Below are 23,117 nucleotides of genomic sequence, written 5' to 3' on the forward strand. Positions count from 1 at the left end.
TTTTTAATATATAAAGCTGTGCTTAATAACCTGCAGCTGCGATAGAAACTAGAAACTAAAACAATTTCTGGTGTGGGACATTGGAATAGTTGTGACATGTAGTTCACAGTTATAGCCTCAACACATTTCCGTAACCACTGTCTTTGATTCTTTCATTCTTTAGGGCTATTAAGTATCGGCAGTCTGTACAGTTACCAAGTTGCATTTTTCTTCTTTTAATAGTGTAATAAATTCTCCCATGATTCTCTTATGTTTGCCATTTTCTTAAACATCGAGTTGCATGTGGACAGTTAAAGAAACTGTATCGGACTATTTCTTATTATTCAGCATATCGAAAAATACATAAACCTTATATGGGTAAAGGTTTTTCTATCAAATAAACCATATGCAATGTGTAATTACGGTAATTCCATGAGACTGTACATGGGGTAATATAGTGTCATTCCAAGTATGACTGTGCTGTAGTATGGCTATTAAACTGGAAAATATATTTGGGCATTTTTTCTTCCAATTATAGTTATCTTATTTCCCCCTGCTGGAGCCCGAGTCCAAGATCTTTTAACCACTTTTAATGAATGATTGTTTTTAAAAATGATTTGAAAAATGAATTTTAATTGTTTTTAAAGAATTAGTTGATTTTAAATGCACTTGTTTTATTTGTTTTTTTTTTGGTTGTTCTGTTATTTTGTCAAATACATTGGCCGTCTGGATTTAATTTTAAATGCATCAGATTGTTTTGTTTTTGTTTTTATTTTATTGTTTTATTCATTTTTTTTATTTATCTGATGCATTTTCAGTTACTTTCAATGTATTTGACCTTTTTTGTTGGTTTGCAGTTTGCTTTAAATCACAAGTTTGTTTTATTGATTTAAGCACGTTTATTTGAGTTCATGTATTTTGTTTAAGTTAATCACTAAGATTTTAAAAATTAAGTGATTTTAGAAATTGTTTTTAATTTTTTTTAATCAATAAGTATTACAATTTTTTGAATGTTTTTATTTATTTGAAATGTAAAATACTAATATCAATAAAACTCAAAAAATCTTATTTTTATCATTTTGAAGATTTAACCATTATAATGTTGAATATATTTTCAAATATTCAAAATAAATATTTTCAGTATTTGGAGATATATTCAACATTATAATGGTTAAATCTTCAAAATTTGTTACATAATGAACAACTAATGTATACATGCATATTTATGCGCTGCTGTGCAAAAGTTAGACACATTCGTGAGTTAAACTGTATGGATGTTATGAGCATTAACAATTTACTCAGTTGTTATTCTACTTATGTTGTCTACTAATGTAATAACTCTGTTACTAAGAGGAAGGAATAACATTGTGTGATATAGCTAGCACCAAGAACTAGCAGAATGCTCTGGTGTCATTGATTAATTAACAGTACAGAAGTTATTTAGATCTAATTGAAGACAATGTGTGAGATGATAAACAACACACCAAGCTTGAAGCCAACAGATAAGCCTTGACGGAGGTTCAGTTCTAGTCTGAAGGTGCTTTAGTGATGGCAGCAAAGTACACACATTTTAAGCCATGGTGTGATTTTATGTGAATAAGATTTTCTTTAAGGAGTTCATTGCATTCAACACAAAGTTTTAGCATCACAATAGAAACATGGAAAATGTCTTTTGCACTGCACTGTATGTATGTGTGTATGTATATATATATATATATATATATATACACACACACACACACACACACACACACACACACACACCCTTTCCTTCTGTATTTGCAGTTTAAATGTATGTTTTTTGTTTGTTGTTTTACATCTTACAATTCAGAAACATGCTTGAGAATTGCAGAACATGAAATGCCTGGTTATAAAATTAAATGAATCAACTTCACGGTCATCAGAGAATATCAAATTCCATATTGGTTATGATTCTGAACTTTATTTTTATTTCTATTATTAAAGGATTAATACAATTAAAATAGAAGGAAATCTTACCAAAATGGTTCCTGTGTAGAATCACTTATATTTCCATTTTGCTTCGGTCTTTCATTGAGGCATGTCGTCAGCTGTCAGACAAATCGACAGTGTGAGGAAAACTGAATTTGGTGTTTATGTGTAGTGCTTTAAGAGGAAGTGGCATTTGTATATTGCTCACAACAGTTGCACATCACTAATTAAATTAACTGGATGTGGTTTATTAGGAATTAACAACGATAGATTTTCGAGTATCTCCTTTTTTTTCTGTGTTTTTGTTGGTGTCATTCCAATTATTACATTTAAATTAACTATTTAAATTAAACTCATTATTATTATTAAATTAACTGTAGGCAGTTGTTCCAAAAGCTAAAAACCTACACCTAAAAAAACAACCTAAAAACAGTATATATGTGTACAGAATTACTTTTACTTTAACAGGTGATGCAGTTTTTTTCCCCCACATTTATTCCACACTGGGCTGGTGATTTAGTATGTGAATATCTAGTGGCAATTCTTAATTTTTAAGTGTCTGTCAGTTCAGCCTCTAGTGGTCAGTAGGCACATCGCAGGGAGTTAACTCAATTAAGCCGCAAGTTTACTTTAGTCAGATGTAAGCCTCTAAACTCTAAAACCCTCTAAAAACACTACACACGGTGCGAGGATGTTCTGTTCTACTGTGCTGCTCAAAGCCCCCATTTTCATAAACAGCAGTATTTTAGATGTACGTGCCAGTACAATGTATGAATTCCAGAAACCTGGTCATTTACTCGTCTCAGCTGAGTTAGAACTTCTGAAACCCTGCGCTCGGTACAGAGTAAATGTGATGTTCTAATGCAAAGGTATTAGGAGCCCAAAATTGGTTTCAATCAAGATTTAGCAAAACCAAAAGCTAAAAAACTGTTTGATTAGCCTAAGTAATCAGCATCTGGTAGCATGAGGGCTATGGCTGAGAACCACTGCTCAACCGGATCTTATTACCAACCTTATTACCAAGGTGGTTAACGTCAGTCGATTGTTAACGATGACTCATCTTTGCAGAGTTTTTGTTTATTTACAGGAAAGCCACCTTTTCATGTGATTGGCCACAGTGTCAATAAATAATAAGTTCAGGTAAACTGGCTCTACGGGGTTGTTTCACAGACCCAGATTAGCACTATTTTAGGTGGGGGTAGTACAAGATTAAGGCCACTGTGAAGCCAGCAGTAAATGTCTGGTGCCAATTACAAGACAGAATTTCATGTTAGAATGGGATCATGCTTTGCTGGAGCAACCCGGTGAACAGACACTGTCGATTTGAAACCGTGAAAGATATTTGAGGCATTCATTTTTGCAGGGGTACAAAAACTGATGACAGTGATATAAATAAATCAAACTGGAAAAATCTTTCAACACTGGTCTTCGCACCTTTCAGAGCACACTGATCATTTGTTTAATGCCCAGGTAAAAACATTAAATGTTGAAAGGCACAGTATATGTGTTTATATTTGAATTCAAGGAGCATCTATTTCATGTGTTGGGGAAATTGTGTGGCGCATCCAGAAGAGCCTTTGTCTCCGTGGTTCGAGTAGGAAGATGCGGGGGGGCAGTATTTGTATGCAGCGTTATGTTTCAGTGCCTCTGTCTCCTCTCAAATCTTTTTGTATAGGTGTGACATGTTGACCTTTAATTGTGTTGCTTAATATAAATGTTATAGCTGTAAAGTCTTATTTATAAAATGATCTGTTAATGTGAGGCTTCTGTACATATATAGTCTTGCCATCAATGTGTCACTTTCATACATAATATTGCCCACGTTAAAGCATTCTGATATGAACCATAACATGAAAAAGAAAAGAAAAACCTCAGTACCACACACTCCTCAGCATGATCAGTAAAAGAAACCATGTTTTATTTCCTTTTTCAGACAACATACTTCCTCTCAAGAAACAGTTTGTACCTTATCAGGGTCAGATGAAATGGTTAAAAATGTCCTTTTAGCATTTCTTTGGAAGCTCTCTGGAGTTTTTTTTTTTTTTTTTTAATCAGACACACTAATTGTGTTCAAAAAAGCAGAAAAGAATTTGCACTTCTCAAACCCTCACAATGATTTTACTATTTATAATAGAGATTATGATTTATATATATATATATATATATATATATATATATATATATATATATATATATATATATATATATATATATATATATATATATATATATATATATATTATTTATATTAACACTTTTCCAAAGACACTGATCTATGACAGTTTTAATTCCGTTACTATAACAACAGATATTTTTTGGGGTGGTTGTTCCTTTCAATTTGGCAGAGCTTGCCATGTTTGTTTAGTGAAATAGGCTTTGTATGGGTATTCACACAGTTGGGCTGTAGCCAGGATTGGGTTCCAATGTATTTGCATTCACATATGTTTCAGGTTGTGTTCACCGCTGTTCATCATAGTGAGTCCTTCTCATCCCTCCCCTGCAAGTCACCCTCCATTAAATTTAATTCAGAGCCTGACATCAGAACTGTCACCTTCAAAGCTTCAAATAATTTGGCATGTTTGGTCATTAAGGTTCTTCAGAATGGTAACTGTAAAAGGTAATTCAGTTTAGGGCAGCCAAGGAAAGGAAGGAATATAACTTTTCAAACATGTTTTAAGTACAAATAAGCAGTACAATTATCATAATTTTTAGTCTGTACATATACCTAGATATGTGTAAGCCGGCCCTAATTGTAATACAATGATATTTAAATTAGATTAACACAAGCACATTAAAACACTTTTCACCAAGACACAGCAAGTGTCTTTCCTGCACCTCCTGATTCCGGTACGTCTGACTTCCTTGTTGCCAGTCATCTCCCAGCACCTCTCATGGATGTCTCTAGTTGTACTGAACTATGGCTAATCCAATACCCCAGTGTCTTCAAATCGTTCTGCCCATTTAAAACAGTATAATAAATTAATTAATGTAAATTCAAAACTATATACATAAACTGCTTCTTATACCTTCACTGCATCTCCAATAGATGAGCTCTAAAGGGCAGTGTTACTGGCATGTAGGCTTTTGTTTATGTGCACGTTGGCCACAGTTTGCCCAGCATCTGTGAGGCTGTTGGCATTCCTGTGGTGGGTGCCGGCGCTGGGCCTGCAGCAGCGGGAGCGCAGGGCGAGGTGCTGCAGGGGATGCACGCAGCAGCTAAGAGCAGCCAGCAGGATGGTGCCCGCTTTCACCCTGTACTGCTTCTCCTGCCACTGACAGTTGTCTCCAGCAGTTGAGGCCAGCAGCATCATGCGCTGAATGTGGTAGGGCATGAAGCAGACCATGAACAGCAGCAGCAACACCGCTATCTTCCGTCGCACCTTCAGGCTGCCCCGCTGCGCCCGTCCCACCAGGCTGCTCCTTTTAACCAGGTGTAGGTGGTAGACCAGTAGGGCATAAAAAGTCAACATGAGGACTAAGATGAGGAAGAACACAGATTCCCCCAGCACGTGGGTGGAGTTGTACTTGTGCCGGTTCACATTCACGATGAGGTCGAAGCAGCTCTCCGCCGCCTGCACGGTTCTCTTCTGGATGTTGCGGGACAGGTTGGTGGTGATGATGATGATCACTGTGCACACCCAGGTCAGAGTGCACAGAGCCTTGCACACCCAGGCCCTCTTGAAGGCTCTCAGAAAGACCTGCTTGGGTCTCACCACGCTGGCATAGCGGTTAATACTGGTCCACAGTAGGAAGCACATGTTGCAGTACAGGTTGATGTAGAAGAGTGAGATGGTCATGAACTTGGCCATGGTGCACAAGGTGGATTCCGGTTTCCAGTTGGCGCTCTCCAGGTAGTAGGCGACCCGGAACGGGAGGCTGCAGCACAGCATGAAGTCCGAGGCCATGATGTTGATGGTGAAGATCACCGTGTTGGTCATCTCTGTCCTCCACAGGTCGTGCAGCGCCAGGCCGTTGCTGAGAAACCCAATGATGGCCAGGGCCACGTAAACCCATGCAAGGACCGCATTCAGAATAGGATCAGGACAGAGGCGGCAAGGGATTTCTGACAGGCTTAAAGGGCTAGATGGAAAATGTAGACATGACCGAAAAAAAGAGAAGACAAATTGTAGTCATGGGTGAAGTGTTTACTTTCATTTGAGAGATCAACCAAATGGAGACATTAGAGAACATGATCTAAACTTTCATAAGTACTGTTTTTAGATGTTCTTATCTTAATTCTGAACCCTGCATAATATCGTACCAACTTTTTTTTTTTTTTGTTGGTACTACGTGCAAGTCTTATTTTGGTCGCACTTTGAACAGCTTGTGTAAGTTTCACATGGGCCAAATGAAACCGCAGCTACCTTATTCTTGCCCACATAATTTTCCCAAGGTTATGAGAAACTGTCTCAGCTATCATTAACACTTGTTTGTTGGTTTTTGTTTTCAAGCGATTTGTTTTGCAAAACTCTATGCAATAGCAAAAGTCAAGGACACAAGATTATGTAGCAAGTTATATTTGCAGTACAACTTGGGTATTAGAGTTGCTTAACTCAAAGTATTGTTGTGTCCTTAAGAGCATGCATGTTGGTTTGTGTGCAACCTGACAGAAAATTGACAGATATATTTTCAGTTTATATAAAAATGTTTGGTTTAGTTACACTAGGTATTTGTATTGTAGCCAATATCGTTTTGCCTTTAGGGGGGGAAAGGTACTTTTTCGTTAATGTTATTTTTGTTTCATAAGCTGAACTGAAACTCCTACGTTTCCGTGAACAGGGAACAGTGATCTCTGTTCAGGGCTCTCACAAACTTCAGAGATGACTCTCTTATCAGCGTTTTTAGCAAAGTGACAACAGCCCTCTGTTTAGGGATGCTGAGAGTGCAGTAGTCCACAAATATGAGTGAAGAATAAGCAATATCTTTCTCAGCCCCGGTTCCTTTGTTCAGCTTTTTGTTTTCTTTCTTTGCACAACTTGTTGAGTATTGATATCTTTTAGTATCCTGGTCATTATTCAAAGCCTCCATTTCTCTATAGTATTTTACAGTGAGATGTAAGCACTTATTTGAAGTGACTGTAGAACCAGTTGTTAATGCATAGTTTACCCTGTATTTGCTTTGAATAAAAAAGTATATTTTAATGATATTTTCATTGTTAATATCATATTTCATTCTGACTGGAATATCAAATGCAATGACACATAAGTTTTTATATACATATAGCACAACAACTACCCCTGTAATAAGAAATCTAGCATTGATAGTATGGATTAGACTGCTGTGTTTAACTGTGTGTGAGAGGGACTTTAAATCCAAAAAGTTGTCTTAAGCATGTTTTAGGATACTCCATCAATAATGCATGTAGTGTACTTTCAGTTTTGCTGGTTGTGTCCTAGGCTTAACATTTTCAATTCCTTAATTTTCTGCAAAATTATGCAAATCAACAGTTTAATTACATGCATGTGTCTAACATGAGTTATTAGAAACCTTGTGTGTTGTTCAGGGGTCTCTTTACCGACACTTAAAATATTAAATCATACATGTTATAATAAAACCTTGCAGTAATATATTGCAGTAATGAGATTAAATGTTTAATCTCTGAAAATACATGTTTTTTACCCCCTTAAGAATCAAAAGTGTTGCACTTTTTTCAACAATATTGGATTTCAATCCCCCCCCCCCCCCCAGTATACACACACGGTGTTTGGCACATTTGTGTTTTTAATGTCAGTCTGATGATTTATGTTTTTGTAGCACTAGGAATGTTCAATATTTTCAAGAACATCAGAATTGTAGCTTTAAAGAACTTACCTCATGCTGATGTTGGTTGTATTGGTAAAACAAGACTGCATGTTGAAGTTTTCTATCAGTGTTGAAGCTTGAAGTATCAGTTCTTGTAATTAATTCCACTTAAATGCAAGATTATATCAGAGATCTGCTGCCACAGATTGTCATTTCCTGTACATTTCACACCATGGTACAGGATGAATGTGTTTGTATGTTTGTTGTGCTTATATGCAATTTTCTTCTCCAACACTGACCTTTCCTCTCCCTCAAATAAAAAAAAAATCTATCAACTGTAATCATTTTGTGGCAAACCTGTTCCTTTGCTACTGAAATTGTGTTGTGTTGTGAATGACAAACTTTAGTCACTTATGCAAGCATTTTCATGGAACCTTGTTTGCAGAGAATTTAACAAAAAATGCAAATACACAAACATGAAATGGAGGTAGGGCTTCTCCCGCATGGAAACAGGATTTCCCCAGTCACTAAAGATTTTGCACAAACCAATGCTTTCCTGTGCAGACAAACCTATAGGATGACTATACAGGACCTTATTAATGCAGTATAACTTGTATTCTTCCTTTTCAGAACTATTCTCAAAATCAAAAATTCAGAACAATTGTTTGATGTTCGATTTTGAGGAAACAGGCAGCAAGAGCTGTTCCCTATTATTAGGAAAACATTGCCCCTGGTCTTTCCTCTTATTTCAGAGAAACTGGTAATTGAGAAGTTGAGGAGCATGACATTATAGTTAAGGTGCATAGTGATATCGTGGTTACAAAGTTTTTTCAGATATACATCTGTGGTGATGAAAGCTGAATGGGTTTTTACATTTTCATTTCAAGCATTTGTCTTGTGGAGAAGCCAGTAACTGGTCATGACCAATGTCTTCTATAGTTCAGAGGTGCCAACTCATAGTGCACGTCTTGGCTATCTCAAGCATCTTTCCCTATAAGAGCTGCAGCTGCCAATCACAAAACCCTTTCTCTGTACAGGCCACAATTACGATCGTCACATACACAAAATAAAACCTATTACTGTATACTTGTCACATTCCCTCTTTGATTATTAGGACAACCCTAAGACGTGTATCAGTTTGTTTGTTCCACCATGGTAGTGAGTGTATGGTATATGTTCAAAATAATTCATTACCCCCCCCACTTATTCCTTAACAAGAATATGATTGTTCATGTCTGTTTCAGTGTGTGGGGGGGTGCTTTTTCCATCTCCTTTCAGAATACAGTGATCTATTGATCTGTTTTCTACTACTGTCAGCATATTTAGACTGAAGTGAAGTCTCCACTCCCACTTATATATCCTATATCAAATATAAAAAGATTTACAGATTTCCTTATGCAGCTGAGAAAAATAGGTATAGTCTAGGGAAACCGCTATGCAGACAGGGAGGGATATGCTGCAAGGAGGAGATGTATTATTTACTATGCTCATAATCCAAAAGATATGGGCATAATTAAACCATCACTTGTCTCAAGTGTGACTAAACTGTTACACAGGTCCATGTCTATTTCCAACTCTCATAAACAGACAGACAAATGTTCATAGCAACCAGTCCAAATCCAAATGCCAGTCCAAAAGCCAAAATGCGTTAGTGTATTTGTTTTTCCATTATTTCTCACTCAGGTGGTCCCTCTCTGTTTAATTCACCACCGGATCCTGCTTTGACCCTCCTGGCACAGTATCATAATACATATTTTTATACAAATACAGGTTTTAATTGTATAGTGTAATATTCAACTTTTATTTGATATATTCATCTAGTTTAGTTCTCTCAAATTGTAATTGGGATTTATCATCAAATTGAATGAACAGTAGTAATGTTTTTTTGCTTGCCCTTGCCGTGTGAGATATTTGATGTAGTCCTTGCCCCATAGCTGAGCCTGATCTTGTTCTCCATGATGGATATCGGTCTGCTTTTAACTGCCTCGGAAGAGTCTTCTCCAGGATACCACTAGCAAATTAGTGTTTCAGAAAAAACATCTTTCAGATTTCTTAAAATGGGAATGTATAATGAAAGCAGGGGTGGACACATCACTTCACTATCACAGATTTTGGTAGCCCACATTTTTCATTTCCATTTAACGCTCCAATAAATAAATGGTAGACAGATCTGATTTCAAGGTGGTAAAAGGTTCAGAACAGGAAAACACAATCAACTATAAATGTCTTTTGTTTTGTTGAAACATTCCACATTTCAATTGTCATATAAACTTGACAACAACATACCTGACAAAAAATATAAATCAAGTGAAAGTAATATGTTATGCATAGATAGAAAGGCCTGTGTATTGCTTGGTCTGTCCTACATAAGTTTTGTAAAACTAATTTTTTTTCAAAACAAATTCTATTGTTTTGTAACTTTAATTATAAAATAAAATAAGTGCTTTAAATCTTTATTTTCAATTAGACAGAGGTCCATGCTGGGTTCATAAAGTAATTAAATTCGGCATAGTTTTATTTCTGATGCATTGGACTCGGGTTGGTGTTTATAAATTAAGGACTAACCCTACAGTTAATAAAATACATTGCGTTACTGCAAACTTTTCCTTCCCAACCACACAATACAAAGACTGCGAGCGATCTTCAACAAATACACACACTACATACGAGCATAACCAACATTACTGATGTGTTATGTAGTACGTGTGGTCTGCAGTTTTGAATACAGCCACTGCCAATCGAATCCAAGTTCAAATTAGTTTTTCACGTCACTGATGGAGCAGCAAGCCATGAATATAAAATGTTTTATTAGGATTACAACACAATGTACACTACAGAACAGTGCACAATAAAGAAATCATAATGATTAAAGGAGAGAATAAATTAGAAACAGCTTTACGCATTGCCGTTAACCTTAAATACAAATTGCTAACCATGAAACGTCCTTCAGCAATTTACTTAATTTAACTTGAATTCCTACAAATAATCTGACCAGATCTTCTTACTTTTTAATGCGGCCATTTAAGGAAAGAAATATACACCGATCAGGCATAACAATATGACCACTGACAGGTGAAGTGAAAAACACTAATAATCTCGTTATCATGGCACCTGTCAGTGGGTGGGATATATTAGGCAGCAAGTGAACATTTTGTCCTCAAAGTTGATGTATTAGAAGCAGGAAAAAAGGGCAGCATAAGGATCTGAGCGACTTTGACAAGGGCCAAATTGTGATGGCTAGACGACTGGTCAGAGCATCTCCAAAACTGCAGCTCTTGTGGGGTGTTCCCGGTCTGCAGTGGTCAGTACCTATCAAAAGTGGTCCAAGGAAGGAAAAGCGGTGAACCGGCGACAGGGTCATGGGCGGCCAAGGCTCACTGATGCACGTGGGGAGCGAAGGCTGGCCCGTGTGGTCCGATCCAACAGACGAGCTACTGTAGCTCAAATTGGTGATAAAATTCATGCTGGTTCTGATAGAAAGGTGTCAGAACACACAGTGCATCGCAGTTTGTTGCGTATGGGGCTGCGTAGCCGCAGACCAGTCAGGGTGCCCATGCTGACCCCTGTCCACTGCCGAAAGCACCTACAATGGGCACGTGAGCATCAGAACTGGACCATGGAGCAATAGAAGAAGGTGGCCTGGTCTGATGAATGAGAAGGTGTTGACTTGGCCTCCAAATTCCCCAGATCTCAATCCAATCGAGCATCTGTGGGATGTGCTGGACAAACAAGTCTGATCCATGGAGGCCCCACCTTGCAACTTACAGGACTTAAAGGATCTGCTGCTAACGTCTTGGTGCCAGATACCACAGCACACCTTCAGAGGTCTAGTGGAGTCCATGCCTCGACGGGTCAGGGCTGTTTTAGCAGCAAAAGGGGGACCTACACAATATTAGGCAGGTGGTCATAATGTTATGGCTGATCGGTGTATATATACACACACACACATAATTATGTTAGTAGCATTTACACGTTTTCCAACATGGTTTTGTCATTTTTACGTCATTTACTGGAGTATTTGGGATTGACCCGTTTCTTTTCCCACAAAACTGATTCTCCCGATTTTCGGACCAAACATGCACACGCGTCATCTCTTCACAAGTTACAAACTCCCTTGTGGCATTTGAGTAAACGTGTGCGTGGGTGTGTATCAATTACAAAACAAACCAACAACTACAGATAGGGTTCCGTAATCAAGAGCAAAATATTGATTCAATACGAAACAACACGGAACGCTGTTTGTTCCGTATTTCCATACCTGAGGGACAAAAGTAACAACACCACAGTTGGGAACCACAATGAAACGTTTTTTCTTGGTAAACTATTCCTGAGAGTAAGTCGTTAAATTGCAAGCATGTAAGGTTAGCTCTCTACTCTGTGTCCTAAGTCTGCGCAGACGATCCCACATACTCTGCGACGAAACTGTCCAAGTCTGGCGTCTGCATGAACGCAGGCGGAACAGACGTCACCAGGCAACGCAGCTGCTCAAGGGGAACTGCGCTGGAGCAGCCGCAGCTGCTAAACAGCCAACGACGCTGTGTGACAAAGACGTGTGCATCTCCAGACACAAAGTTCACTGCATGTGCGAGCCCCCCTAATCAAGAGGAGTGAAAGGGCATGATTTTAAGCATTTCATGGTACATATGGCACAGTATAACAGATGTATAATAATTCAAAGTTTGTCAGCTCATCAGTAAAAGACCATGCATGTTTTAGTGTTTATTGCTCTTATATTTTGTAAGTCGCCCTGGACAAGGGCATTTTCTAAGATAATAATAATGTTGGTGTATGTATACGTTATAACAATTTCCATGTTTTCCGTACATTTGTAAGTGCACATCTGGCAAGGAAATGCATAATATATGCTTTTTACATGTTTTTCTCTCGAAGCACACATTAAATATATATTGCAATCCAGTGTAAATATATTATACACAAAAAAAGAGCTGCTTGTCACCTTGAGCTTGAAAATGCTAAATTATTATTTATTTATTTATTTGCTGTTTTGCAAACTCTTTTAGTCTTTTCATGTATTTTACTTGCACTTTGTTAATAAAGCATTGCAATGCTTTTAAGGTACTGCTTGTCTCTCTGCCCCATGCCCCTTTCCCACGTAACCTATAGACAGAATTAACCTGAATATTTAATCTATTCTGGTGATGCCACAGCAGGGCAGATTTCTCTAAGTCAAAAAAGAAAAGACATATCTGTTCAACTGTAACACCTTTTGACCTCATATTTTCTTGAAATAAAGGTAATTTTTTTTCAGGATTGTGTTCTCAGAAGTCATCAGATACGGCCATTTAAAGGCCCCGGACCCCCCTATCTTGATTCCGCCACCCTTTCCTTTTTTTGGTTTCTCAAAGTTGGCAACCCTAACTAAAGATGTCTACTACTGTACAACTAACTCACTTCACCACCAGAAATATTATAGTAAGGCTTAAAATATTTTCAGTTGCACAACTAAACACAGAGCTTGGCGTAAGTTAGTTCCTAATAAATTTGCCTTACCTTTACATGATGTGATTTATTTTATGCAGTTTTAACGTTTCAGTCGGCTTCTTCTGCATTTAGACAACTACACAAACTCCCACCTGCCTAGTGGAACAACCAATCACAGATCTGTGTTCAGCATAAAGCCTTCTTCCATAGACCTAAGAGCCAATCACTGCTTGCAACACAGAACTTGCCCCCATGTGTTGCAACAATCAAGACCAGAAGTCTATAAACAATATTGTTTGCGAGTCACAGCAGTCCTGCGGGTTTTGGGATATTACAGTTTAATAGTCTGGTCCTGATTTTTGGTAGTCCTGGCTGTCTGGACTACCGATTTGTCCGCTCCTGTGAAAGTTACATCAGTCTTCCACTGGCTCTGCTCTGGACTTTTCTTGGGAGTGAAAAACCTTAGATTCCAGTTACTGCTTTCATCAGAATGGCTTAGCAAGCTATGTTTCAAGTTGTACCGTAGGCTGAGGTAGTTTTGGTTGTGTGAACATCTCTGTGGGTAGAAAACGAGCATACTCTTTTCAGACAGTATTTTCACTAAGTGCTCAATTCTCAAATTGCTTAAGCACCCATCTCTCTGAGAAGTCAATAAGACAATCTTATGGACAACAAAAGCAAAAGGAGCAATCGGTTTCCATATTTCCTATTCTCCATCGATAATAGTTTTGTGCTGCTCGATTTGTGTCCTGGTAAAGAACAAGACAAAGGGAAGGGATGAATCTTTCCTTTCTGTTGAATGTGTTTTTACCACGATTACTGAATCTCACAGCATGGCAGATCAATTCCATTTTGCTATCATTTGTTGTAATGCATCTGCCAGTAGTAATGGAGGGGTATCAAACCACAGTGATGGTGCTGTTTACGGTATGGTATAGCATAGTCTTCGCTCCCTCCCTGTGTGTGTGTTTTGTGTGCACATCTCTATACTGCTTGTATGCATTGTGTAGGTGTGTGTGTGTGCCTATACTGACAAATTTTAGAAAGCGCTGCTTCCTCATTTCATGTCTTTATGCTAATTAAGCCTCACATCTGAAAATCTTCAAAAAAATGAATTGACAATGTTTAATTGGGATTTATTTCCCCATACACACATTTCTCCACTCCACAGGGTTGAATCTGTATTTGTCTCAAACAACACGACAGTTTCTTATGACTGGCCATTTAAAATGGTTAGGTCCATAAATATTTGGACAGTGACACTGTTGTCATCATCATTTTGGCTGTGTACGTCACCACAATGGATTTGAAAGGAAACAAGATGCGCTTTAAGTGTAGACTTTCATCTTTAATTTGAGGGTAGTTACATCCACATTGGGTGAATGGTGTAAGAATTACACCCATTTTTATACGTGTTCCCCCCCAATTTTATGGGCTCAAAAGTAATTGGGCAATTGGCTGCTTAGCTGTCTCAGCTGTTCCATGGCCCGGTGTGTGTTATTCCCTCATTAGTTCAATTGCAGGTAAGCAGATAATAGGTCTATATTTGAAGTGTGGCATTTGTATTTGCATTTGGAATCTGTTGCTGTTAACCCTCAGTATGAAGTCCAAAGAGTGAAGCCAAGCCATCATTAGGCTGAGAAATCAAAGCAAACCAATCAGAGAGATAGCAAACACATTAGGTGTGGCCAAATCAACTATTTGGTACATTCTTAAAAAGAAAGAACGCACTGATGAGCTCAGGAACACCAAAAGGCCCGGAAGACCATGGAAAACAACTGTGGTGGATGACAATTCTTTCCCTGGTGAAGAAAAACCCCTTCACAACATTTGGCCAGATCAAGAGCACCCTCCAGGAGGTAGGCGTGTCTGTGTCAAAGTCAACAATCGAGAGAAGACTTCACCAGAGTAAATAACAGAGGGTTTACCACAAGATGAAAACGGGAAACGGGAAGACCAGATTAGAGTTTGCCAAAAAAACATCTAAAGAACCCTGTACAGTTCTGGAACAACATCCTATGGACAGATGAGACAAAGATCAACTTGTACCAGAATGATGGGAAGAAAAGAGTATGGAGACGGGAAGGAACTGCTCATGATCCAAAGCATACCACCTCATCTGTGAAGCATGTTTATGTCATGGGCATGTATGGCTGCCAAGGGAACTGGTTCCCTTGTATTTATTGATGATGTGACTGCTGACAAAAGCAGCAGGATGAGTTCTGAAGTGTTTAGGTCTATATTATCTGCTAAGATTCAGCCAAATGCTTCAAAACTCATCGGACGGCATAGTAGATGGACAATGAACTGAAGTATACTGCGAAAACAACCCAAGACTTTTTAAGGTGAAGAAGTGGAGTGTTCTGCAATGGCCAGGTCAGTCACCTGACCTGAATCCAATTGAGCAGCATTTCACTTGCTGAAGGCAAAACGCCCCAAGAACAAGCAGGAACTAAAGACAGCTGCAGTACAGGCTTGGCAGAGCATCACCTGGGAAAAAAACAGCATCTGGTGATGTCTATGGGTTCCAGACTTCAGGCAGTCATTGACAGCAAAGGATTTGCAAGTATTGAAACTCACAATTTAATTCATGATTATGTTGAGCGGAGCAGCCCAGTGAGTTTTGAACCCCTAAAATTGGGAGGACCACGTATAAAAATGGGTGTACTTCCTACACCATTCACCCAATTTGGATGTAACTACCCTCACATTAAAGATTAAAGTCTGCACTTAAAGCACATCTTGATTGTTTCATTTCAAATCCATTGTGGTGATGTACAGAGACAAAATGGTGATGATTGTGTCACTGTCCAAATATTTATGGACCTAACTGTAAATAAATAAAATGAATGCTGTTCTTGCATGCAGCTTTGTGTTCTTCCAGCAGAGGGCACTCAGCTCATGTCAGATATCTTCAGAGGGACATATCCTGTAAAATTAACTGGTGTTGCCTGTCACAGTGGTTCTCAGCAACTTGTTCTATCAATCCCCGCTGATCTCTGGCTGACCACGGATTTGGGTGGGGCTGTTACATGCAGCTTTCCATTTCAACCACTGTGCATCCCTTGTAACAGTTTTAACAGTTCCTCCCCTGTGGCATTGTACTGCCTCCCAGTGTTTTCTCTTAGAGAAATGTGCACTGAAACACAGTAATGAGCCCATGTTATCTGCTGTGAACAGTGTCTCCTGTATCTGTAGTAGGGCTGTTTGACCACAATGCACCACATCATAGATTCTCATTGAAAAGTGGGAGGGGAGTAGAGAACTTTATGCACTGGTACAAAACCATTCAGAGGGGCACACTGCTCATACACAAGGTGGGCAGTTGAAAGAGAGAAAGCTGCGTCAACATCGATTCTGACATGGCATCGTGAGACTATCATGTCCAGGTGCTCTCCACTGATAACGTACCCCAATGGACCATGGAAATCATGTTCGTTATAAATGAGGCCCATTTGAACCATTATAGTAATGAAAATGCTGCAGATATAATTACTTAAAATAAAATCAGGAAGTTTAATCAACAAACCACATTGATTTATTACACTGCTGTTATCACTAAAGTCATATTAGGAACTGTAATAGTTTAAATGCCGTCAGCAACAGTAAAGGTAAACCAGTTTAAATAATATTATACAGGCTATTTAATATATTTGTATTATTATAATCAGTAAACGCCATATGAAAGCATAATTTAAAAAGTTTTTAAACAATACGTCAATGCGTATTCATTGTGTAGCCGACATCCAATGTTTAAAGAAATTGTTTAAAATAACGCAATTAATTTATAAACATTACATTGTATAACAAAACAAAAAAAACAAAAAAATTCTGACATAAGTTTTTTCTTTACAAAATCATTTTACTCTCCTGGATGTATGTTTTATCAGGAAAATGAAAAAACAATGGTCTGCCATATGAAAACTGAAAAAAAAAAAAAAAAAAAAAAAACTCATTGCATCCCATGTTATTTAGACTGAAATTTCAGTCTGTTGTCAATGGAGATGCATTCGAACAGGATCCGTTATAAGTGCAGTGCACCATTAGCAGCAGCTGATTTGTTTACCTAATGATGGACTATAGATTGGCATAAAAACCTCAGGGACGATTGCAGGTTATAAAATTGTAACATTTATTAAGGAAGCCTTATGTGTTATTCTTCAAGATGCGGAACCGATGTTTTTTTTTTTTTTTTTGTACTGTCTTCCTATCTCTTCCTGCTGTTTGATGCAACACTATATAACCATAACACCAAGTTAGCTAGTTAATTTTTTCTCTCCCCCCTCCACAAACCAAGTAGTGCCTCGTATCGCAACACTGTAATCAGTCCCTGTCCTTGTCAATAACATGATAATAATGATTGTATCGAATATCGTTAATATATTTACAGTAAAACCGAAAAGTGGGTTTTCTCATACATCAGTAGAAGAGAGAGAGGTTGATTTGAAGCTGTTTGACTGGAATTCCCCTTTGGTTTTCAAGATAAATTGTCAGAGTTTAACTTGAGCTTGAAGTTCTGTGCTATAAAATGCTTGCCAGATGGGACTCTTCACACCTTACATTTGGTGTATCCCAGTCTGCTATATTCACAGGAAAACACTGTTCTTAAAAGAGCACATTTGACAACATTTCACTTTTTACATAAAATCACCCTGTTATAATATAAAACTCCTTTTAGCTTCTTTAGAAATGATCTAGGTTTTAAAGCTGGTAAGTGGCATTCAGAGCATTGTGCACATCTCTTCCACTGCCATGCTGTAAGGAGTTTTGCTCTAGTTGGTTAAACAGTTTTTCCCAGCTGTCTGACCTCTGACTTTGCATGTACAGTAAAGGACAATTTGGAACGGGGGACAGGCAGAAATCTGTATAGAGAATGGAATTGTCACACTGTATATCACCTTGGACCTCTGAGGTTCACTTAATGAGTTTAGTAGTGAAACTTTGTTCAGAACATAGTCTTCTGCTAGGATGACTTTCTTTTCCATTAGATTGTCTATGCAGTTTGTTTGCATGCACTCCTGTAAAAAGAAATGCAGCTCCTGTAAAAATCTATAGAGTTTCCCCACCCCTCCTCATTAAAATGTAGGGCTGATTTTACAGGATGCACATAGCTCGGTAGGGGAGTCTATCACAACTATCTGTGAAGGCTTTAATGTCTTTATCTTGCTCAGAAAGGCATTAATATCTACTACCATTAATATGTAAAATAAAAGAATCCTTTATCAAATGGTTAATTTTCTAGAGAAATGCCATGCTTTCTTACGTATTGGTTGTGATTGAAATGCCCAATTTTTCATACTCCAGACGAGATTTGTAGCAGCAGTAATAAGTTAGGCCACTCAGAATATTCTCCAGTATATTTATTTGTCATTGCAGTTACCTATCACTGCTTGAAATCATAGTAATACAAATTTAAGTGATATGAAATGGGGAAGAAGCAGTTTTTCCCATCGCACATATGTGTTCATGTCAGGAAAGGGAACCTGCTTGAAACAGGCTTTCTCTCTGCACAGAATGTGAGATGTATGTTCATTCTTCCCATCTGTATCTTACACTGTACCATGTAAGCCACACAGGGCTGTTATATCCATTTGTTGATCTCAGTCTTTGTAAAACTCCAAATCAGAGTCCAGTGTCTTTGAATCCAGCTGCTCAGTCACTGCATGCTATTGCAATATTCCTAATGGATATAATAATATACTGGGCCGTGGGTGACCGGTTTCAATGGCTGTTCTTTCACCAGGGCTCTCATTCTTCAATCCTGTTAGTTTAGTTTTGCAGAAATGCTGATATCCAGTGTGCATGTGAACCAAAAGGGGAAGGAAGCGAATGAGCAACTGAAGCGGTCAGTGTCCAGCTTTATCAAGTGTTTAGTTCGTTTTTTGCTTCTGTAACAACATAATGGATAACCGTAATAGTCACTTAATGACGGTTCTTGTTGGTAAATAACTGCTACAGTAAATTCCCAACAAATCCCCTAAATGTGCTGATGGCACTACTAGCAATTTCATGGCAATTTATGATTACTTAATAATGTTACCATCATGGTTATTTCAACAGGGAAATTAGATTTGCAACTTTTTTTCTGCTTGGCTCTCTGTGATTCAGTGTTGATTGATTACATTCAATAACTTTTACCCATATCTACACATCAAAAGCATCTTCCACTCTCGCAGTGGTTTCTCTGGTCAGTCTTGCACCTGGGCTCTCCCACAGCAATTAGTTGTCAATATCCAAGCACACACATTCAGTGTTCAGTGTGTCTGGGGGCGCTGGCTGCGTTGAGAGGAGATTAGGCTGAAGCTGGTGCGCGTGTTTGAGTTACACTGGGACAGGGTGGCTTGTTGACACTCTGTAGTGGAGCTATTGGTGGTGGTGCTGTGGGCATGGGAGCCGGCACAGGCCAGTCTCAGGATGAGCTTCCGGACAGAGCCGGACAACAGGAAGAACATGACCGGATCCAGGCAGCTGTTGAAGGCAGAGAAGAGCAGGGCCACTTCATTGGTCTTGTCTATGATGTTCTTCCAGTAGCAAGTAGGATCCCCGATCTGAGACCAGATGTAAATGATACGGAAGATGTGATAGGGGACGAAGCACACCGCAAAAATGACCAGCACGAAGAAGGACTTCTTGGCGGTCCGGTGGTATTTTTGGGCATTGGGGAGGTCTGGCTTCTCCCTGGAAAGTGTCAGCAGCTTTTTCGCGATCTTGACGTAGGAGAGCACGAGGGAGCAAAACACTATCCAGAAGATGATGACCATGAACAAGTTGAAGTAGGCCTTCCCCTTAGCGTGCTTTCTGTGCTTGTAATTGAAACACTTGCCTGGTGTGTCATTGCACTCCGAGAGGACGATCATGGGGATGATGGCAGCTATGGACAAGGCCCAGATCACCCCGCAGATGACAGCGCTCCACTTGGCCCTCTGAATGGGGTACTTGCGGCAGTGGCGCTCGATCCTGATGAAGCGGTCCACACTGATGAAGCCCAGCAGGGTGATGCTGATGTACATGTTCATGTAGAAGACGTTGCCCACCACCTTGCAGAAGATGGGGCTCAGCATCCAGTGGTTGTTGGCGCTGTGGTAGAGGATGCGGAAGGGCAGGCAGATGATGAGGATGAGGTCAGCGATGGCAATGTTGATGAGAAACACACGGACAGAGTTCTTCTTGGACTCCATACAGAGGAACACATAGAGAGCGAGAGCGTTCCCCAGCAGTCCAAAGACAAATATCATGGTGTAGACTAAAGCTAAGGGGATTCTTAGGGTGTTTTCATCTATAGTGCAATTTGGGCTTTCCGTTGCATTGTCCCCAACCATTGTATAGAAAGTGCCAGATTCGTTCTGCATGCTTGCAAAGGAGAAGCTTGTATTGGTGCCAACACCACCTCAGCTGAGCAAAGGAGAAGGTTCTTCAGTCCTGGAATAGAGAGAGTTTATTTCCCATTATTGTTTTACACTTTATGAGCAGAGAGTTAGAAAGTAGGTTTTCTGTAAGAGGGCAGCAGACATCGGTAACTGCCAAAACTCAGTGAAACTAAATATCTGTTTGCAGCTACAATATCCAGTGATAATTCACATGGTTAACATGAAGTGCAAGCGAAATATTACATTTAATATATTGGCAATACAAGACTGCCTGTTGATGTAAAGTGTATTACTGATACTATTTACTAATTATTGTCCCATAGCCGCTCAAAATTACTCAATTTGTAAACAATATAAAAATCCAAGGTAACTTGACACAATTACTTGAACACATTCACAAACAATTTTTTTTTTTTTGTTTGTATGTTTGTTTTGCTAGCTAACAATGCTTTTGTACTTTTGTTCAATACATTAGCACAGTTTTGGTGTTCTTTTTCTCTTTAAATACATTTAGAAGACTAGGCCTAATAACTTTTAATGTTTTTGGTGTTTAGTGTTTCCCCTTTCAGCAGAATTCTATGTATCTATGTATTTTGTTCCATTTCTTAAACAGTTGATGCAGGGTGAAGCAATGACATATTTCTTACCAGTGAATAAATATTCAGATTTCTCTCTGGATAATTTTGCAAATAAAGAATATCAAGTCAATTGCTGTTCCCCTGAAATTCAATTTTTTATTGTAGGGACTGAATGGAAACTGACCTTCCTGCTGTTTTGCCTGCCTAGCGATCCGAGGCGATTCTGAAACTCTGGCGTGTTCTTTCTCCTTAAGCCCTCTAACACAACCACAATTGCTACAGTTTGCTGAGATGCATCAGTACTGGTGCCTCAGCCTGGAATGATCCCCCACCTTTTGGGAAAATGATCAAGTTGCTCAAGTTTACTGTGCTCTGCAATCTGTTACAACTGCTACCAGTGTCAAAATGTACCAAATAAAAAATGTAATTTTTAAAAAAGTACACTTAGTCCAATTTTAGTTAAAATCACTCACCTTTAGAATTCTGTCCATTTAAGAGCTTTCAGTCTGTGTTCCTCAAATACATCAATCTATGAGGAAATTGTTTCCAGGCTTTCTGTTTGGTGACACCTCTTCTTTCAACATGAATCCGGTTGCTGAATAGGGTTTTTTTTTTTTGTTTGTTTGTTTGTTAGTTTAAACCAAAAGCCAGTTAATACCAGGTTCTCCCTCCTACCTATGTGTAATAACACTTGTCCTCTGAGGCATCTAACATTCATCTGAGTAAGAGAGTTTAGCTGCAAAAAGAAAATAAAATGCAGAAGTTCAAAACCGGAAAGAAAATTTGACCACTGATCTGAGGTTTGCATTTGTCTGTGCATAAAAGCACATTGGTTTAACCCTCTCACCTAAAAGTTGCTTGTTATGCATGCAAGCCAGTTGGATTTCAACTGAATGACAATTTAAGGAACCTCTACGAATAGAGGTGTTTAAGTGACCACAATTCTGGGAAGTACCTGATATGGACAGGATATGTTCATTTTTGTTGTCCTTCATTTGTGAACTAAAGTTAAACTCCTCCTTTGGTAGTTATTCAAATGTATCTTTGGTTTTGGTCCTAGATCTTTCATGTCACTTACTTGCCTTACACTTTTATAAGCCCTTGGCTGATTTCAGATTCCACTGAACTATTTTGCTTTCCTGTCAGCTCTGTTTTCTTTTAGTCTGCTGCCTTGGCCTGTTAGGACTCCAATTGTGTTTTGTTTTTAAAATAAGAACTTGTTTAATGTGAACCTGAGGGACGAAAATGCAATTTCACTTGTTATAAAACTGAAAACATGTTTCAAGGAAGCTGGAGAATATCTGCTTGTGCCTTTAACTTTTATGTTACCTTGCTCCACCCTATGTTTGCTAGTTGGTCCATATTACAGTTAACCGCAGTAGATTCTGTGAATCCATCGTATCAAGAATACGGAGAAGGAGCCTTTGCAGCATTAAAACTGCCAGTATGTTTTTTACAGGCAAGCTTGTGCATAGGCAGACAACAGGACCTCCGATCTCCATCTGCAGACACACCCTCACCCCACCTTTACAGTAGCCACTACATGCCCATAGTAATGACCTCCCCCCTTTGTTTCAGCCCCACTGTGTGTTGCTGGCATCCAAGGAGAACTCCGCACCGGTGAAACTGGGTGGATTCGGAGTGGCCATACAACTTGGAGAATCTGGACTGGTTGCAGGAGGTATGTTTTGTTTTTGTTTTCCCAATCTAATGTAATTATTCTCGTGTTTCTTATATGCTGGGTACTAAAATAGAGTAAGGTTTTCATCCTTAAAAGCAGGGTGTGAGAGTGTCTCTCAAGGAACATGTGTGCCCTGCCCTGTCATATCTCATACTCAGTCTTGTTTTATTAGCTTGTTATGTAAAACATGGTCAACTCTTACATTCTTGTGATTCATTGTTTTGTTGTATTTACCGTCTTTCATAGTTGTGCAATTATAGTCATCTTTTGGAATACAAAATATTTTGGCTGGACTTAATATAACTAACCAAGCGGTGTCATTCCAGAAAGCCTATGTATTTATTTACCACAAGTACTTTTTAGTTTTAGTTTGTTTTA

General features: G+C 38.7%; 3 protein-coding genes across 20 annotated transcripts in view; 1 reads left to right on the forward strand and 2 right to left on the reverse strand.

Annotated features, from left to right (window-relative positions):
• Window positions 1-23,117, forward strand: part of caska (calcium/calmodulin-dependent serine protein kinase a) — a 234,381-nt gene that overhangs the window by 150,908 nt on the left and 60,356 nt on the right. For all 17 annotated transcript variants that reach the window (XM_066706846.1, XM_066706833.1, XM_066706840.1 and 14 more), the window contains exon 6: window positions 22,637-22,739. In XM_066706846.1, the coding sequence (XP_066562943.1) occupies window positions 22,637-22,739 (103 nt within the window). The remainder of the gene's footprint in view (window positions 1-22,636; window positions 22,740-23,117) is intronic.
• LOC136751332 (probable G-protein coupled receptor 82) lies at window positions 4,188-7,988 on the reverse strand. The gene is made up of 2 exons (XM_066706852.1): window positions 7,741-7,988; window positions 4,188-6,009 (listed from the first exon to the last, which is right to left on the reverse strand). Exons 1-2 carry the CDS (start codon window positions 7,779-7,781, stop codon window positions 4,983-4,985), a joined length of 1,068 nt encoding a protein of 355 aa, XP_066562949.1. The 5' UTR covers window positions 7,782-7,988; the 3' UTR covers window positions 4,188-4,982.
• Window positions 16,606-21,859, reverse strand: gpr34b (G protein-coupled receptor 34b). 2 transcript variants are annotated; one of them, XM_066706851.1, is made up of 3 exons: window positions 21,532-21,859; window positions 21,243-21,390; window positions 16,606-20,532 (listed from the first exon to the last, which is right to left on the reverse strand). In XM_066706851.1, exon 3 carries the CDS (start codon window positions 20,460-20,462, stop codon window positions 19,368-19,370), a length of 1,095 nt encoding a protein of 364 aa, XP_066562948.1. In that variant the 5' UTR covers window positions 20,463-20,532; window positions 21,243-21,390; window positions 21,532-21,859; the 3' UTR covers window positions 16,606-19,367. The 2 variants fall into 2 exon arrangements, with proteins under 2 accessions (XP_066562948.1, XP_066562947.1); XM_066706850.1 differs by lacking the exon at window positions 21,243-21,390.

Source organism: Amia ocellicauda, chromosome 6 (genome assembly GCF_036373705.1).
Source record: "Amia ocellicauda isolate fAmiCal2 chromosome 6, fAmiCal2.hap1, whole genome shotgun sequence".
In the NCBI taxonomy this organism is placed as follows: Eukaryota; Metazoa; Chordata; class Actinopteri; order Amiiformes; family Amiidae; genus Amia; species Amia ocellicauda.

Excerpts from the sequence above, each read along its gene's own strand:
- gpr34b (XM_066706850.1), bottom strand. The coding sequence starts at position 20,462 with ATGCAGAACGAATCTGGCACTTTCTATACAATGGTTGGGGACAATGCA.
- LOC136751332 (XM_066706852.1), bottom strand. The coding sequence starts at position 7,781 with ATGCAGTCTTGTTTTACCAATACAACCAACATCAGCATGAG. Across the intron at positions 6,010-7,740 it reads ACAACCAACATCAGCATGAG|CCCTTTAAGCCTGTCAGAAA; the intron begins GTAAGTTCTTTA and ends TTTTCCATCTAG.